Raw genomic sequence first — 17,905 nt, forward strand, 5'->3', positions numbered from 1 at the left:
AAAAATATCTAAACTTTTATTCGCCCTTCGGAGTTTGGACATTATCCAAAGCTAATTTATTCCTCCAAAAACGCAAGTACCCATAAACCCGAGGGCAAATAAGACCTTTTCCACTAAGATAATCAGACTCCACTTATCTGCTTTTTCAATTACAGCAGAGAGAGAAAGAGGAAAAATATTTAATACTTTGCTCTGTTATTCAATATAGAGAATTTAGATCTCTTCTTCACCACTCTTTGCTCTGCTCCTCGCTCGCGTATTGAGATTCAGATCCGATAAGAAACTTGTAAGCTCAGATAACAATCGAAAAAAGCTTCTCGGCTTTTGAAAAGCTACCTCCTTTTTTTTGTTACTCTGTTTCCAGAAGCTGAGATTGTTCAAAGAAGATAGAATCTCATCTTTCTTCATCTCAAAGGAACACTGAAACCCATCTGGTTTTCTTCTTCTAATCAATCGATTTCATTGCAAAAGCTTCGATTTTTTTTTTTAAATTAGGTTTCCACCCAGATCCTTTGGTCTCCGTTCTGTTTCTACATTGCGTTGTTAGCTCTTTGTCTAAAGGAAGCAAAGTCTGTAGATTCTTCAGACATAAGTGATTGTGGATGCTCTGTAGCTGAAGATGCAGACTGATCAACGCAAAAAGGTCCCAACTTTTCTCTCTCAAGTTTACTTTAAAATATTAGAGATTTGAGATTTGAATGTGTCACTTATGATCTAAACCACTCCCTTATTGCATATCTCAGTCATCAGTGGAAGTAGATTTCTTCACGGAGTACGGTGAAGGCACCAGATACAGAATCGAGGAAGTCATCGGCAAAGGAAGCTATGGAGTCGTCTGCTCGGCTTACGACACGCACACGGGAGAGAAAGTTGCCATCAAGAAGATCAACGACATCTTCGAGCACGTCTCTGATGCAACTCGCATTCTCCGCGAGATCAAACTCCTCAGACTCTTGCGCCATCCTGACATTGTTGAGATCAAGCACATCTTGTTGCCGCCTTCGAGGAGAGAGTTCAGAGACATTTACGTTGTTTTCGAGCTCATGGAGTCTGATCTCCACCAGGTTATCAAGGCTAATGATGACTTGACTCCTGAGCATTACCAGTTTTTCCTATATCAGCTTCTCCGCGGCCTCAAGTACATACACACAGGTTAAGCTTTGCATAAGTTTTGGTTGAGATATTTCTCTAGATACTGTTTGGCTTTAACTGCTTCTTTCCTTGCAGCTAATGTTTTTCATAGGGATTTGAAACCGAAAAACATATTGGCAAATGCTGATTGCAAACTCAAGATCTGTGATTTTGGACTTGCGAGAGTCGCATTCAATGATACACCAACTGCAATATTCTGGACTGTGAGTAGTAATCCAATACCTGACTTTTATTAGATTACTCAACGTTTATACTATTGCTTTGTGACAACAGGACTATGTAGCTACTAGATGGTACCGAGCTCCAGAACTGTGTGGATCATTTTTCTCCAAGGTGATCATTATTTTGCAATTTCATCTAATAGTAGTTCTCCTGCAGATTGTAGTTTCTTTTTAGTAATGTTTTTTTTCTGTAATTATTTGGTCATATGTTCAGTATACACCGGCGATAGATATATGGAGCATAGGGTGCATCTTTGCAGAGCTATTAACAGGGAAGCCTCTTTTCCCGGGGAAAAATGTGGTTCATCAATTGGATCTGATGACTGATATGTTAGGAACTCCATCCGCGGAAGCCATTGGAAGGGTTAGTGCGTCTCTTTTCACAATTCTTAGCATTGTTTCTTTTCTTTGCTGAATTGCTTCATGTGACAGGTGAGGAACGAGAAAGCTCGGAGATACTTAAGCAGCATGAGGAAGAAGAAGCCTATTCCTTTTACACACAAGTTTCCACATGCTGATCCTCTCGCCCTTCGTCTTCTAGAGAAAATGTTGTCTTTTGAACCCAAGGACCGGCCTACAGCTGAAGAGGTGATTCACTCCTTATGATGAAGGTTTGGTTGTATTCAACTAAAATTGTGTGTGTTTATGTGTTACTTTAGGCCCTTGCGGATCCCTACTTCAAGGGTTTAGCTAAGGTTGAAAGAGAGCCCTCTGCTCAACCTGTAACAAAGCTGGAGTTCGAGTTCGAGAGGCGTAGGGTCACAAAAGAGGACGTGAGAGAGCTCATATATAGAGAGTCTCTTGAGTACCACCCAAAGATGTTGAAAGAATACTTGGATGGTTCGGAGCCAACCAACTTTATGTACCCGAGGTAACCAACTTGGCCTACTTGCTTCATTAACTAACTATACTCTTGTTTACTCGTCCTTGATAATGGCATTGTTTAATTCTGCAGTGCGGTGGAACATTTCAAGAAACAGTTTGCTTACCTAGAGGAACACTACAAGAATGGTACTTCTCATACTCCCCCGGAGAGGCAGCAGCACGCATCATTACCTAGGTAATGGTTAAACATTTGGTGATTCTTTGGAAACTGTACATTGAATAGTTCTCTGTTCTTATGTTTTTGCAGGGCTTGCGTTTTGTACTCCGATAACAAGAATGGAGCGGGGGGACAACAGAGTTCAGTGGAAGTCACTGATGGACTCTCCAAGTGTAGCATCAGAGATGAGAGACCGCACAGGAATGCGCAGCGAATTCCTGTTAACGTCCCTCAAACAATCCAAGGTCTCGCTCTCTCTCTCTCTCTCTCTTTGTTTATATAGTTACGTGGTTTCTGAACATTACTATGTTGTAAATGAAGCAGGTGCTGCGGTAGCTAGGCCTGGAAAAGTAGTGGGGTCAGTGTTACGCTATAACAACTGCGGTGCAGCCACAGGAGTTGAAGCTCTTGAACAACAACGTAGGATGGTGAGAAATCCGGTTGGTGTGGCTCAGTACCCAAAGAGAAGTTCTCAACCTTGCAAAAGCAGCAGAGGAGATGAAGACTGCGACACCACCGAAGGTTCAAGTAGATTGAAACAAAACCCTCAGTATATACCTCAGAAAGTCGCTGCAGCGCAAGATACTGCAATGAGCCGCTGGTACTAAGTTAAAGTTTTGTGTCTGGAAGAAGAAACTTTACTACACGTCTCAGGTAGAGCGAAGAGAGAGAGAAAGATTGTTCTTACAGATCCTGTCATGTTATTTGTCTTGTGTTCTTAAAATGACCTTTGTCTTGACGTTGTAACAATATATATTGCCTTCAAATTCTTAAATAAGTCTCGATTAATCCCACAAATTTCATTGGATCTTTGATTTTAATAGAAAGCTTTTGACCGGAAGGTTCTTAGAGTGGGGTTCTTAGCAGAAGTTAAGAAACTGTTTCTTAATTTTCGCTAAAAACTTCATCAAGAACCCGGGTTAATCATGCTCTTAGAAAAAGATTCATTGAACTTGCCGAATGAGATTGTTTAAGATCAGCCATTATCCTTAACAAATATTATACAAATCAAGCGCTAATCCACTTACTGAATCAAATCAGATCAGCCATTAAACAGTAATTATACAGTGCAGAGATATGTTCAATGCAACCGCTGCTTCACTCTTCTTCCATTTGCATCACAACCATCAGCAAACATCTCTTTTCGATACCCAGATGCACTAACAGAGTGTTCACCAAGCCTCGCCACATACTTCAATAGCTCAGTTAGTAAAGATGGACAACTCTTTTTCAGATAATCAAACCCATCTGTTTGCATCACAGCTGACAAGGAAAAAAAAACAAGAGGGAAAACAACATAAGCCTCATTACATGAGTAGAGAGTTGAATCAGAACGACCTTACAGAACAAAAGATATTGATTTACCTTTCAGGTTCTCTGGCAAGGAGACGAATTTGAGACAGACTGCCTTCAGCTGGAAACAATGATGCTGCTCAGCTAAGGCCAAGGTGGTTGCAGCAGTGTTTATGGTGATTCCTTCACAAAGTCTTGACTCGCAGATCACTTTAAGCCGCTCAAGAGCATAACGGTCTGCCACTACAAGGAGGTGCTGAGCCACAAGAGTAGAAGCTGATTTAGAGTCTATGCCCATTAACTCTTGCATGTCAGGCAATTCATCCCAGTAGATAAAATGGAGTAAAACCTGCACAGGACCAATAAATCAAAAGAGGAAAAAAAGACTGCCAGGAGTTAAGACTGGAACTTAAAGCAAGGAAAACAGATAGAGATTCATTACATCACAAGACCTATCTCACTACACCCACCAGCTAATCTCACTAATGTGCTAAGGATTCAATCTGTTCACTTAGTTAAACCGCATCTATACGTCTGGTTGAAATAAGAGGAAAAAAGACATTCATGAAACCAACCAGGAAGAGAAGCAGAAAGAAAGAACCTTATCCTGGGTGAGTAAACTCAACAACAGGAGTAGCGCCCCAGGAGAAGATCCCGGATGGTACATTCGTGAATAGAAAATCCTGTATGACACCACAGTCACTCACCCGGAAACACAAAGGCAAGTAACCAACAAATCTATCTCTTCCTATAGATATCTACTTACACATTACCAGACCAAACAAATGCAATCCCAAAAAGAGAGGACCTTGAAAATGGGGGACTCCATGTCTTCTATCTCTATGCGATCAGTGTTCCGGTCTCTTAACGGGCCAAAAAGCTGTGCCCTGAAAACTGGGGAACGCGCTGCAAGAACCAGCTTGTGTGCAGAGAATGTTTCTTCGTCGACTTCGAAAGTAACATCACAACCTTTCCCGCTTTCCAATAGATTCCCAAACTGTTGGCCCAAGTTAGAAACTGGCACAGGGATGTTGTAATTCCTCTGTCCCTCCGTGCACGACTTCACCACACCAACGCGACACCGAACCAAGAGACTATTGTCCTTTATATAATCTGATGATTCTAGAGTCGACTTCTTGAAAAACCGCTTGTATCCCCTGAACCAAGCAACCAGCAGATACACAATAAACACTGAAACGACCCTATAAATCTTATCACAGAGCAATATCTAACTTCATCAGAAGATAAAAGAAATATCAACAACAGTGGCACAAAACCGCTTGTAACCCCTGAACGAAGCAACCATCAGATACATCACTAACATTAAAACAACACAGACATGTCATAACCTATCAATCTTATCACAAAGCCATATCATATCACTCAAAAAACGTGTTCTTTCATTGCAAGCTTGAACCTTTTCCAGCAAACAGAGAGAACTACTCACCACATACTTCCACGATACTTAAGAGTATAAGGTCCGCTCTCGAGCGCTCTCCCAAAATGGCTATGAACCTTATGCTTCCCATTCCCGCTCTGATCCACAAGCGTGAGCTCAAACAAAGCTCTCACATCAGCTCCCTCGCTCGCAAGAGCAATGAACAAAGAGACGTAAGACGAGTTATCCTCCGGACTCTTCCCATCCGGGTAAAAGTAGATCGCCCACGTGTAATCTCCGACGTTGAACGTCTCCGAGGCCACGAATTTGCCGACGCCGAGGCCTTTGGTGAGAGAATAGCTGCTGATCTTGAATTCGTGGAAGCCGTCGACGGTTTCCGTGAGGGATGTCGATACCGTGAGGGGAGATTTCGTCGGAGATCTAGAAACCTCCGGGGTGCCCATCAACGATACGGGATCCAAAAAGCATAAAGGTTTTCGGTTTACACCCAAAAGGAGATCCTCGTTCAGGTTCGGATCGGATTTTTTCGGGTCCGGATCTAAGAGTTTAGGACCCGATAGGGTAATTTCAAATTCTCAGTTCCGGGTAGATTCGGATCGTGTCGGATCCGGATCGGGCCATGTCTTAGACCCATTCGGATAACTAGAATTTATCGGTTCAGATTCGGTTCAGTTTTGGTTCGGGTTCGATATAAAAAATACCTAAAAATACAAAAAAATATTTGAAAATATTTATATATCCAAAAATATTCAAAATTTGTGTTTTTATTATATTAAAATGTATATATATATTAAACTATGCAAGATACAACAACAATTCGTTGTCTCCTAGTGGTTGACCTCATGTTCTCTAGACGAAAAACCTGTCTTCGATTACCGCTTGATGCATTTATTTAATTTACATTATTAATTCGGGTACCCATCGGGTTTCGGGTTTGGATCTGGTCCAAGACCCGCGGATCTTCTGCAACAAGACCCGATAGAGTAATTTGATTGGGTCATTTTCTACCCGAACCATCGGGTCGGATCTTTGGGTCCGGGTAAAATGCCCAGGCCTACTTCGAACCATAATAGTTACCTCTACCAGATTTTGCCTACAATAACAATTATCACTCGAGCATTAAGATGACACCGTATGAGACTTTTTATGGAAAACTTTGTCGCACACTGCTTTACTGGACCGAAGTGGGCAAGCGACATGAGATAGAACCAGCAATGGTTCAAGAGACGGTAGAGCAAGTTGAGATGCTTAAGGTTCGGCTTAGGAAAACCCATGACCGTCAGAAAAGTTAGCACCACAAGGATTTGGAGTTTGAAGTTGGTGATTTAGTATACCTGAAAATAAAAACATTTCAGAGAAGATCTAAGACTCGAAAGGTAAAGAAACTTAAATCGAGATATATGGGACCTGAAGAAGCTTAAATCAGTTGTTGTCACATCTTATATATTAAAACAGAAGTTACAACCTTGATTCATGTGTGATTTTTTAAAAAAATGGACCTAATAGACCTATTGCTAGAAAGTCATGTTACATTTAATCTATAATCTTATCATTTAAATTTTGGGCTTACCAGAAATTTTTATTGGGCTAACAATAATTGGATTTAAACAATAGATGATCCATTAGATTTATAGATAGTATAAATTTAATAGATATAATTTAATATTGTAATACTATACTTTCATATGTTAAATATTTAAATATTTGTCAATGTTAACTTTTAAAATTATAAAGATTTTTTTGTAAATAACAAAAATCATATTATCTAACAATGATTAATTTTTACTACCTTAAACCAATGAATTTTTTTTTTAAACTATATAGTTTATTTTAAAATTTTGAGCAAAAACTAAATGTTTAATTATTTACTCGATAATATAATTCTATGAAGCGAAAAGTTTAATTTTTAAAAACTTTCTAAATTTGTGAAATGTTACAATATCTTTGAATATGACAATAAAATAATATTTTACTAATCTTTATATATATAGTTACGATTTTAGTAATGAAATATTAATCTGAAAATATATATATAGAAGAAGATACAAATACATGTGAAAGTTTAAAACAATCTATTCAATGAAAGAAATATACCGTAAACTTATTATGTTTTAAAAATTGATAGACACATATTATAATATATACCAATTTAGAATTGAAAACCAAATATTTATATAAAAATAAATGAAAACAAAAACTCGCGCGTTTGTGCGGCGCGGGTCGAGATCTAGTTAGAAGTTTATATTTGCTGCATGGATGTATTCATCCCAATCAATTGATAAACTAATAATGTTAATGGTGTAGCTTGTTATCGTTCTGCGTTTTAGATTTCAAAATATATGTTTACACTAGACGCTTAAATGTGCAATATAACTTCTTTACCAAACATTTTCTAGAGATTCCAGACGCAAATGCAAAACAAATATACGCTAACTATACGAACAAGCATGGATTTTCTTAGCATAAAGACGGCAAATAAATCATCCAATTATTGGTTCAAGAACAATAACTGGTCAGATTATATTCTAAAAATAGTAGATGTTAGTTAAATGTTGTTTTTTTTTGCTAATGGAAGGTAAACAAAATCAGGATAAGTCAAGCAACATAACCATAAGATCAGCAAGCTTCAACTGGTCGGTATGGCTTTTCAGATGCTTGGTCGGTATTTTTTACTTAAATGGGCCGGAAGAATGGGTCTGTAACTCGTAAGCCATTCTAGAAATCGGCCCGAATCGTTTTTTAAATACAACATTGAAATCGATAACCGAGAATTTCCCGGTTCGGTTTCTTCCCAATGAGACCAGTACATTGTGATGTGAATCACTGAATCTAAAAAAACACCAGGAATATTCAACCCATCATCGTGAGGCGCGTGAGGCGCGTGAGGAGCGTGAGGCTTTTTCGTTCAACAGCGAAGACAAATTATCAGAAGCTCAAAAAAGAATCCTATCGTTAAATAGCGAAGACAAATTATCTATCAAGAGAAAGAAAAGAAGGGGATTCAGTCGACTAGGTTGAAATAACTCGGAAGTGGGATGACTAAAAACGTTTTATTAGATTCGAACCAAAGGGTTACAAGAGTGACAGGAAAGTGAGAAAGACAGCCCAGAAAGCTCAAAGCCACAAGATCGAAGAGATGACTAAAACCCTAGATCTAACCGCTCAGTGTGTAAAATCCAAAAGCCCTTTTCTTGTTGCTTCCTCTTCCCCTTTTACAGGTCTCCTGTCCTTGATGCCCTAATTTCGTACCTCTTTGGGCCTTGATGCGAGAGGACGAGTATACGGGCCTGGGCAAAGTTCCCTCCAAGCCGGGTACTTCGGGTCGGCTTAGTCGACCGGCTAAAAGTACTCTAAGGTCGAGCTGACGTCTTTAGCCGCCGAGCCGACTAAACTAATCCAACTTGCTGGATTAGGGCCTGTTATTCGATGGGCCTTGTGGAGGGATGTAATCCATCTCCTACAATAAGTCCCCCCAGTTCACTTGTGAGCGACGTGGCGGTCTCAGTGAATTTGTGGGTCAAGTTTATTCGGATAGCAGGTTCTAATGCAAGGGATAATCCTTCCCGTTTAGTCGTCGGTATGTGCTTTTAGTCGCATGATGTTCTGTAGGTGTCTCTAGTCGCTCCGAGTTGCGCTTGTCTTGACTCGCTTACTTGCCTCTCTGTCTTTATGATGAGATACAGTTTACTCGGGTGATAGATTATTTCGGATAAAACGACAGGGATCGGTTTTGTTGGTTAACCGGGGACCGGTTTAAATCGAGACCAGGAATTGATTCCGGTCTGACTACCTGATTGAAAACCGGTTCAAGCGAGAAACTGAACCGTCGCGAGTAAGTTTATGGGCATTTAGGCGGCCTTTGAGGCCCATTTAGGCCTTCGTAGACCTAATGATTGCGCTCGAAAAACGTGCCTTCGTTTTTGCTATAAATAGGTTTCTCTCCTTTGCTTTCGTCATTCTTCTCTGCAGTTTCAGGTATTCCGTTTTCTCTCCATTCTCTCTACTTTTACTTTCTCTTTCTAGATAAGTTTTTCTTCGTATAGACTCGTTGGTATCGTTCGGCGGTTTTAGTCGTCTCCTGAATTAAGTAACATGCCTCCGAGAAGTCGATTTTCGCGAGAGGAGAAAGGAAAGGACATCGCAGATTCTCTGAGTCCGACCACAGATGCGTCAGCGACCGGCTGCCCACTGGACGATTTCGACTTGATTCATCACGATGCTCTCCGGGACACTGAAAACATGACTTTATCTCAGCGTCTTTTGGTCGCCGATGCCCATAGGCTGATTCGTGATGAAGGCGCGGACCGCGTTGAAGTCGGGAGCAGCGACGTGAGCGGAAGTGAGAACAAAGGGGGAGACCATAGCGATGCTGCAGCTAGTTCCGAACGTGGCGACGCTGATGCGTCTGGTCGGTCCCCGAAGCCTTCGAGGCGGGTTCGCAAGAGCCAGATAGACTGTCGTCCAACTATTTATCATCCTGGTGGGATCTTCGAGGAGCTTCTTCCGCTGCCGCCTAGACTGCTGCGCGACCCGCGGGCTCAGTCGTGGGGGAATGTGTTTGGATCCTGTGCTTCTCACCATACTGTGAAGGATCTGTTAAGGGCGAACGGCGGGCTGGCGTTACCTACATCATCCCGTCTACTGAGCAGCGTCCCTGGTCGCCTCCGGTTGGTTACTAGTGCGTGTATGAGTCCTACTTCGGGGAGCATACGAAGCTATGGTTTCCGATCCCTCGGTTGGTGACGTCTTATGCATTCCGCCGAGACATTGCCATCTCTCAACTTTTGAACGGGTCGCTGCGAATAGCCATCATGTTGATGGTAATGGCAGCTGAGATGGACATCTCGATGAGCGTGAGGGTCTTCGAGGAGCTGACTTTCACCAAGGCGGAGCCAAACGGGATTTTCTCGGTGAAAATGCGTTCGAGCTACAACGTCTTGACCGGTCATCCAAATAAGACGCAGGATTGGCAACGCGCATACTTTTTCGTGCAATCTAATGAACATGCTTTCGAAGAGCCGCCGGGGGACGACTACCGCGTTTTGTGGAACCAGCAACTCGGTAGAGGATCGTCTGTTGGAGTTTTGTTTTAGTCGTTAGCTCTAACCCTTCTTATCCTTGTATTTGCAGTTCATCACCCGAATACGATCGCCTCCTTGAGAAGTTCTTTGAGAGTGCTCAAGCGATCGCGGCGCACAGTCATCTTTGTTGGCCGGATCTCAGTCGAGAGTGGATACGTCGCCAGCAAGCTAGGATCGCTAGAGGTAAGCCTGCTGGTTGCTTTTAGGGACTATTCGAGGTTTTTTTTTTTGCGATTTTCATGTTGATTCTCTGCTTCTGTAGTTGATTGGGAGTCGAGGCTTCCTTGTGTTCTCGGTCCCTGTAAGTCGCGCCGTCCTTTGTTTACTCGCAAACAACAGAGACTTCTCAACAAAGCTAGAGAAATGGATGGAGTCACGGATCTAAGCGCCCTGTTTAAAGGGAAGTTGCAATTGCTCTCGAAGAAATCGACTACAGTCGATCCTCAGGGACCGTCTAACACCGGGGGCGACGGTGCTTCTGAAGGTGGTGGAACCTCCAGAGAAGGAGCCTCCAGAGAGGGGGCCCCTATTGTAGTCGATGAAGGGGTCAGAGCGGAGACTTCTGCTTCAGGTCCCAAGAAGAAGAAAAAGAGCAAAAAGACTAAGGGGAGAGCGACCGACGAGGTTCCTCCCGAAGAGTCTGCTTCCCTCGATGCGACTTCCGAGGGTTCGAAGGCAAAAAAGAAGAAGGACGTGATAAAAGGTCTCGTGGCGGGGAAGCTTCCTCTATTGATAGAGATGAGGGCCTAGCAGAAGGGCGAGAGGGTGCTTTAGTCGAGGCGGCGCCAGATGGTCGCCAAAGAAGAGAACTAAGAGGTCTGTTGAGGCAGAGACCCGTCCTTCTACCTCCGACACGAATGCTGCTGACACGACCTTAGTCGACGTTGTTGGGGAGGACAGCGGCACTCCTGAAAACCTGTCGGAGGAGAGGAAGAAAACCAGCTCGCGAGAAGGGGGTTCTGGTGATGAGCCCGTTGCGAATGAGAGGTCTGCTCCCGACTCTTCTGCGAGAAAAAGTTCTCGACCTGAAGGTTCTCTAGCAAAGAAAAAGAGGATCGAATTCCCTGATCGTGTCGAGTTTTCTTTTGATGAGGCAATTCCCCTAATCCTTAATCCCCTTAGATGCGCGAAACTGGCGCGCCAAATTCGTGGTGGGACGAAGGAGATGCCGCAACTGGAAGATCTCTACTTCAGGGATGAATACATTGACGCTGCTTCTTCGAGAGCACGGGTAACTGCGCTATCTTTCATCTTTTATCTCCTTGTTAATTTATTGGGTTCATCCATTTCACGTAGTCCGTGTTTATCGTTCTGTAGAGTGACGGGAGCATGAACTTCCTTGTAGAGAAGTACGACTGTCATCTGAAGCAGACGATGATCCAGTTGGATCTTCAGAGAAGCTTGCTCAGGCGAGGTTGAAGGCCATCGAGAGAGTAAGGACGGAGCATAAGAAGGCTAACGAGAAGGCTGCAGAGGAGAAGGAAATTCTTCGAGTGAAGTTCGAAGAGCTGGAGGGTAAGCTCAAATCCGACAGAGCGGCGAAGAAAGAGCTTGCCCGAGAGAATACTCGTTTGGAGCAAGCGGCTGTGACCCTTGAGAAGGAGAAGGCTGAGCTACTCGAAGAAAGGGACGCTGCAGTGGAGAAATTGATCAGAGAGAGGCAACGCTTGAAGGACTCTCGGGGGTTGGAGGTTACTCGTGAGAGGGAAAGGGTTGAAGCTGCTATGGTCGAGAAGGCAAATCGTTGTTTTTGTCGCGTACGCAACCATTTTATTCGCTTGGATGCCTTTGGGAAAGCGAAGAACCTGTACGGTCAAGCTTCGGGGACGAAGAAGTGCCTTGAGATGATAAAGGCCAGTGGGACGGAGATCCCACAAGAAATGATCGACGTCTTTGCTGAGCAGGAGAAACTCCATGAGGCGGAGGCTATAAAACTTTGTGTAGGTCCGCTATCTGATAGCGACCTCACTCTTTCTCCGCTGGTTCTTCCTTCTCGCTTCGTCGAGGACAGGTTTAGAGCATCGTTTGATCCTTATGGATCGAACGTAAATTTGATCAGATCGGAGATGGCTTCTCAGCTCATTACCTCGCTCGAAATTACCGAGGAGCCATCAGAAGAGCCATTGGTTGACGTCACGTCGGTCCTCGCTGAGCACGTCGAGGTCCCAGAGGGGGTGGTCTTGAGGAACGTCCAGAGAATGAGAACCTGGAGGAGGTCCCCGAAAGGAAAACCTCGAGATAGGCGACATTCCGGTTCAAGAGGAAGAGACCGAGAACGTGGGCATCGAGGATCCTGTCCTCGTCTCGGATTCCTCCTCCGAAGGACAAGAAGACGAAGAGGAGGAAGATGATAGGGCCGAGGAGACGTCGCCGCCGCAGCCTGTCGAGGAAGAGACGACCAACGAAGTCGGGGATAGAGACGTTCCAACCCCCCCCCCCCCCCCCCCCCCCCCCGCCTCCTACTGTGGACTCCCTTGTCCATGTTCCTACTCGATTGGAAGACCCGGCTGCTGCCGCTACTGAAGACCCAGTCGGTCCTCCTACTCTTGGAACGCCGGAGGAGGACGATCAAGATTATGTGCCTTGACGCTTTGGTTATGTTGTTTTTCTTTGTGCTTTTTGTGTTTGTGGTCTTGATAGACCCTGCTGTTGTACGACTATACATACTTTCATTTTGTCGGTAAGTCGCTGTTTTAAGCAGACTTTAAATTTGTGTGTTGTTGTAGTCCTTATCTGTACTTGCATTTTTTCTAAGTAAATTTCAGTTATCTTTAGAGTCTCGCGATATACTCGCTTAGAAACAATAGATTCCTGACCTTTAGCTTTTGCAAATAGATAACGAAACAACCCGCTAAGGGACTTTGTTCAGCTCTTGTCGTATTTCGATTGAGATAACGTCTAGGTGCGTCACTCTATTTCAAAAACAAGAAACTGAATCTAAGAGTGGAAGGTTCTTTCGTCCGTTTTCTCAATGACAATCGAGTAATTGGGTAGCTAATCGAGAAAAGGTAAAGATTCACTCTGTTTGGTCGGTCAATGCTCTTTGGACATAGGTGACTCACGACCGTTGGGTCCTTAGGCTAAGTGTCTGATCAGGACATAGCTAGGCAATGGAACGTGAGTGTCCGCGTACCTCCTGCTGGAGATACGGGAGCCATTGGGTTCGATAATCGGTATTTACTCGATTGAGGTCGAAACAAAGAACAAGATTTTGACTTTGATTTTGTTACAGCTGGACCTGTTAAGGCTGCCTACGTACCTCTGTAGAGGATCAAACCATTAGTTGTTCCTTTTTCCCAAGTAAAAGTGGCCGTTAGAAGCGCAGTTACTCGGTCGAGTAGAAGTGACCGCGGAGGTGCATCTACCCGGTTTTTTTTTTTTGATGATGATGTCCCTACGAGTAGAAACGTCGTAGATGCATTGACTTCCATGCTCGAGGCACTTCTTCTCCGCGTGACGTTTGAAGTCGGTAGACGCCTGGTTTGACAACTTTGAAGATTTTGTAAGGTCCTTCCCACCTAGCGCCGAGTTTACCGGCGTTCAGCTCCTTAGTGTTCTCGAACACTTTGCGCATGACAAGGTCACCGAGTTCAAGGGGTCGGGCCCGGACCATTTTGTTGTAGTAACTCTCTATCTGATGTTGATAGTTTTGGATTCGTAGCAGAGCTTGGTCCCGTCGTTCTTCAATCTCGTCGAGGGCATCAAGCAGCATCTCCTTGTTGAATTCGACGTACTGGGGCATTTTCGAACGTCGGAAGCTTGAAACGTTAACTTCTGCGGGAGCCATAGCCTCGGTACCGTATACAATAGAGAAAGGTGTCGATTTAGTCGATCCTCTTGGTGTTGTGCGGTGGCTCCATAGGACTCCGTCGAGTTTGTCGGCCCAATGACCCTTTTTTAGGTCTAAACGTTTCTTAATGCCGTCGATGATGAGCTTGTTGGAGGATTCCGCTTGGCCGTTTCCTTGCGGGTATCGAGGGGTGGAAGGGCTTAATCGAATGTTCCATTTGTTGCAGAACTCCTTGAAGTTGCCTGACATGAACTGTGATCCATTATCAGTAACGATTTCATAAGGTAGACCGTGGCGGCAGATAATGTTTTTCCATACGAAACCACAGACTTCTTTGTCTGTGACTTGAGCGTAGGCTTCAGCTTCGATCCATTTGGTGAAGTAATCAGTGAGGACGAGAATGAAACGTCGCTGGCGGGAGCAGAGAAGGGGTCCTATGATATCCATTACCCATCGCATAAACGGGTACGGCACGGTCGTCGTTCGTAACATTTCAGTTGGACAATGGATGCTTGGTACGTGCCGTTGGCATTTGTCGCAGCTTCTAGCGTAGGACTCGCAATCTGCCCCATCAGTATCGGGCGTGTCGGTTTCGGTGACTGGGGCTATGATGACGATTTGGTCGGTCGAGATATCGATGCTCGGCTTCTCAATGCGGTGTATTGGGATGGTTCGTTTAACTTGATCCCAAAGCTTGCTTCCAAGGGCTGCGAGGGCGTCGGCACAGACGTTTTCTCCTCTGGGAACTTTGACCAGTTCGAAGAATTCGAACTCTGCGGCTAAACCTTGTACTATCTTGAGGTAGGCGTCCATCCGATCGTTGCGGGCGTCGTAGTCGCCGCTAAACTGACTGGCGACTAACTGCGAGTCGTAGTAGGCGCTAAGGCGTTTAGCCTTGACAGGTTTTGCTAAGCGGAGTCCAGCGATCAAAGATTCGTATTATGCTTCGTTGTTCGAAGCTGGAAAGCCGAAACTAAAAGACTGTCTGATCAGTTCTCCGGTCGGGGACAGTAGTTGGACTCCGGCACCTGCGGCCTTGATAGTCGAAGATCCGTCGACATGCAGTGTCCAGTTTGGGTTTGGGAGTGTGAGGTCTTGCTCCAATTCCGGGGCCAATTCGACTTAGAAATCCGCAAGAACCTAAGATTTTGCCGCGATTCGGTTCTTGTATGTGATATCAAGCTCACCGAATTCGATAGCCCACTTCGTTAGTCTTTCAGACCTGTTGGTATTTTGGAGTATCGTTCGGAGGGGCTGGTCGGTTAATACTTCCACTGAATGTGACTGAAAGTATGGGCGAAGCTTTCTCGCCGCTTTGACGACTGCCAGCGCCATCTTCTCTAGAGTTGGGTATCGCGTTTCTGGTCCGGTCATGCGCCTGCTTGTGTAGAAGATTGGCTTTTGCTCACCACGGCTCTCTTTTATCAGAACGCTGCTGACTGCTGCTTGCGACACTGCGACGTAAAGAGATAGAACGTCGCCGACATCTGGCTTGGCGAGTACGGGTGGTGTTGTCAAATAGTGCTTGAGTTGAGTAAATGCCTCCTCGCATTTCTCATCCCAGATAAACCTCTTGTTACCTCGTAGGAGATCGTAGAACGGCAAGCATTTGTCGGTGGATCTGGAGATGAACCGATTGAGTGCAGCTATCCTACCCGTAAGCTTGGGAGGTTCAGGACCGCGGAGATCTGCTTCGGGTTGGCTTTGATTCCCCCCTGTGTGACTATGTAACCAAGGAACTCGCCTGAGGAAACCCCGAACATGCACTTTGCTGAGTTCAGTTTCATGCCGTATTTGTTGAGAGTTTTGAAGCAATCTTGCAAATGACGGAGGTGATCAGCGGCGTGTAGCGAACATTTTGTTCACAAGCCGTTGGTAGGTTGCTCATGCGTTCTTCAAGCCGAATGGCATGACCTTATAGCAAAAGGATCCTCTATCTGTGATAAAGGTCATCTTCTCGCGATCGTCGGGGTGCATCATGATTTGGTTGTACCCGGAGAAAGCGTCCATGAAGGTGAGCATCTCGTTTCGAGCTGTGGACTTGACTAAACGGTCGATGTTGGGGAGAGGATAGCTGTCCTTTGGGCAAACTTTATTTAAGTCAGTGAAGTCGACGCAGGCGCGCCACTTCCCGTTCTTCTTCTTAACGACTACTGGATTTGCTAACCACTCGGGGTAGCGCTAGGCCTGGGCATTTCGGGTATCGGTTCGGTTCGGTTCGGGTATTTCGGGTTTCGGGTAGTTCGGATAGGGGCTAGAGGATCCATTTAGTACTTGACATATTTTCGGTTCGGTTCGGTTCGGATAGTTTCGGGTTCGGTTCGGTTCGGATAGTAAATATAAGAACCGGAAAATATCCGGAAAAAGTTCGGTTCTCATTTGGATCCGGTTCGGGTTCGGATAGTTCGGGTAGTTCGGATAATTTGGATAAAATATCGGTTATTTAGGGTAAAATATCAAATAATTAAGATGATTTACATAAAAATTTTGGATATTTTGGATTACTTTGGATATTTCGGATAAAACTATCTGGATACTTTCGGGTAGTTTGGATACTTTATAATAATTTAGTTATCATCAACTATTTTCAGATACTTTTAATAGAATTTTAAATTTAAAATATATATTTAATGATGTTATATGTATATATAATTAATATTTTTATATATTCGGGTACCCGTTCGGTTCTCGGTTCGGTTCCGGTTCGGTTCGGTTATTTCAGATATAAAAATATAGGAACCGTTCGGGTATTTGAAAGTATTGGTCCGGTTCTGGTTTCGGATATTTCGGTTCGGTTTCGATTCGGTTCTTCGGTTCCGGTTATTTTGCCCAGGCCTAGGTAGCGCACCTCAGCAATTGAGCCAGCGCCGAATAACCGGCCGACCTCTTCGTTTACAGCCTTTGACCTGTCGGGACCAAGTTTGCGTCGCTTATGTCGGACAGGCTTGAATTTCGGGTCGACATTTAGTTCGTGAGTCGTTATAGCCAGATCAATTCCTTTCATGTCCACCATGGACCACGCGAATGTGGACACATTCTTCTTAAAGAAGTTGAGAACTGACTGCTGCATATCCTCAGACAGATATGCACCAATCCTTGCGGTCCGGCTTGGATCGGTATCGTCAATAGGTAACTCGAGAACTTCGCCTTCCTGGGAGCAGACTTTAGAGGTTGGAGGAGAAACAAAGTTAACGGATAGAGACGATCGTTGGAGTTTGACTGTGGCGACTAGGAGCTCCCTAACGGCTTTTTGATCTCCTCGCAATGTTTTGATTTTTCCGTCTGTACCGGGGAACTTGACACACTGATGATAAGTAGATGGAATAGCTTGCATTTAGTGTATCCAGGGGGTTGCAAGTATAGCGTGGTAAGGGGCCTTCGTGCTTACAACAGCAAACTTGACAGTTCGAGTGACTCCACATGCGCGTACCGGAAGGCGGATTGTGCCCAGTATTGTTTCGGAGGATCCGTTGGAGCCGGTGAATGTTCTGGAGGACGGTTTTATGTCGTCGAGATCGACTCCCATCTTCTACAGAGTTCCTCGGAAGATGAGGTCGACGGAGCTTCCTGTATCAACGAGGACCTTGGTGACGTCGTACTCCCCAATTCCAAGGACGACAAGAAGAGGGTCGTTGTGGGGTACGTGAATCCCCTCGGCGTCATCCGGCGAAAACGTTATTGGAGGGTGACTTGGCGGCCAGTCGGCCACCTCTGCGAAGTCGCGACCTGTCGACGGTAATCCTTGACGGAGCAAACAAAATTGCCACAAGGAGGAGAACCGCCCATAATGACGTTTAGCTGCTGTCTCGTTTTTACTCGCTTGGAGTCTAAGATGGCGCGTATATCGGTTGATACGTTATTGTCGTTTTTCGACGATGGAGTGTCGTTGCTTGACGTCTTAGTTTGCTCCAAACGTCTTCGGAGGTC

General features: G+C 44.6%; 2 protein-coding genes across 4 annotated transcripts; one reads left to right on the forward strand and one right to left on the reverse strand.

Annotated features, from left to right (window-relative positions):
• Positions 1 to 101: 101 nt before the first annotated feature.
• On the forward strand, positions 102 to 3,213 carry LOC106388062 (mitogen-activated protein kinase 16). 2 transcript variants are annotated; one of them, XM_013828039.3, is made up of 11 exons: positions 102 to 286; positions 496 to 643; positions 744 to 1,152; positions 1,228 to 1,355; positions 1,426 to 1,485; positions 1,588 to 1,737; positions 1,806 to 1,961; positions 2,033 to 2,244; positions 2,329 to 2,433; positions 2,506 to 2,660; positions 2,740 to 3,213. In XM_013828039.3, exons 2-11 carry the CDS (start codon positions 620 to 622, stop codon positions 3,021 to 3,023), a joined length of 1,683 nt encoding a protein of 560 aa, XP_013683493.2. In that variant the 5' UTR covers positions 102 to 286; positions 496 to 619; the 3' UTR covers positions 3,024 to 3,213. The 2 variants fall into 2 exon arrangements, with proteins under 2 accessions (XP_013683493.2, XP_048624977.1); XM_048769020.1 differs by having other exon boundaries at positions 153 to 643.
• Positions 3,214 to 3,342: 129 nt separating this feature from the next.
• On the reverse strand, positions 3,343 to 5,622 carry LOC106388064 (BTB/POZ and MATH domain-containing protein 1). 2 transcript variants are annotated; one of them, XM_013828040.3, is made up of 5 exons: positions 5,156 to 5,622; positions 4,482 to 4,865; positions 4,310 to 4,391; positions 3,781 to 4,057; positions 3,343 to 3,678 (listed from the first exon to the last, which is right to left on the reverse strand). In XM_013828040.3, the coding sequence occupies exons 1-5, from the start codon at positions 5,548 to 5,550 to the stop codon at positions 3,497 to 3,499; spliced, it is 1,320 nt and encodes a 439-aa protein (XP_013683494.2). In that variant the 5' UTR covers positions 5,551 to 5,622; the 3' UTR covers positions 3,343 to 3,496. The 2 variants fall into 2 exon arrangements, with proteins under 2 accessions (XP_013683494.2, XP_013683495.2); XM_013828041.3 differs by lacking the exon at positions 4,310 to 4,391 and having other exon boundaries at positions 4,517 to 4,865.
• Between the last annotated feature and the right edge of the window lie 12,283 nt (positions 5,623 to 17,905).

The sequence above is a fragment of the Brassica napus genome, chromosome C9 (genome assembly GCF_020379485.1).
Source record: "Brassica napus cultivar Da-Ae chromosome C9, Da-Ae, whole genome shotgun sequence".
NCBI classification, from domain to species: domain Eukaryota; kingdom Viridiplantae; phylum Streptophyta; class Magnoliopsida; order Brassicales; family Brassicaceae; genus Brassica; species Brassica napus.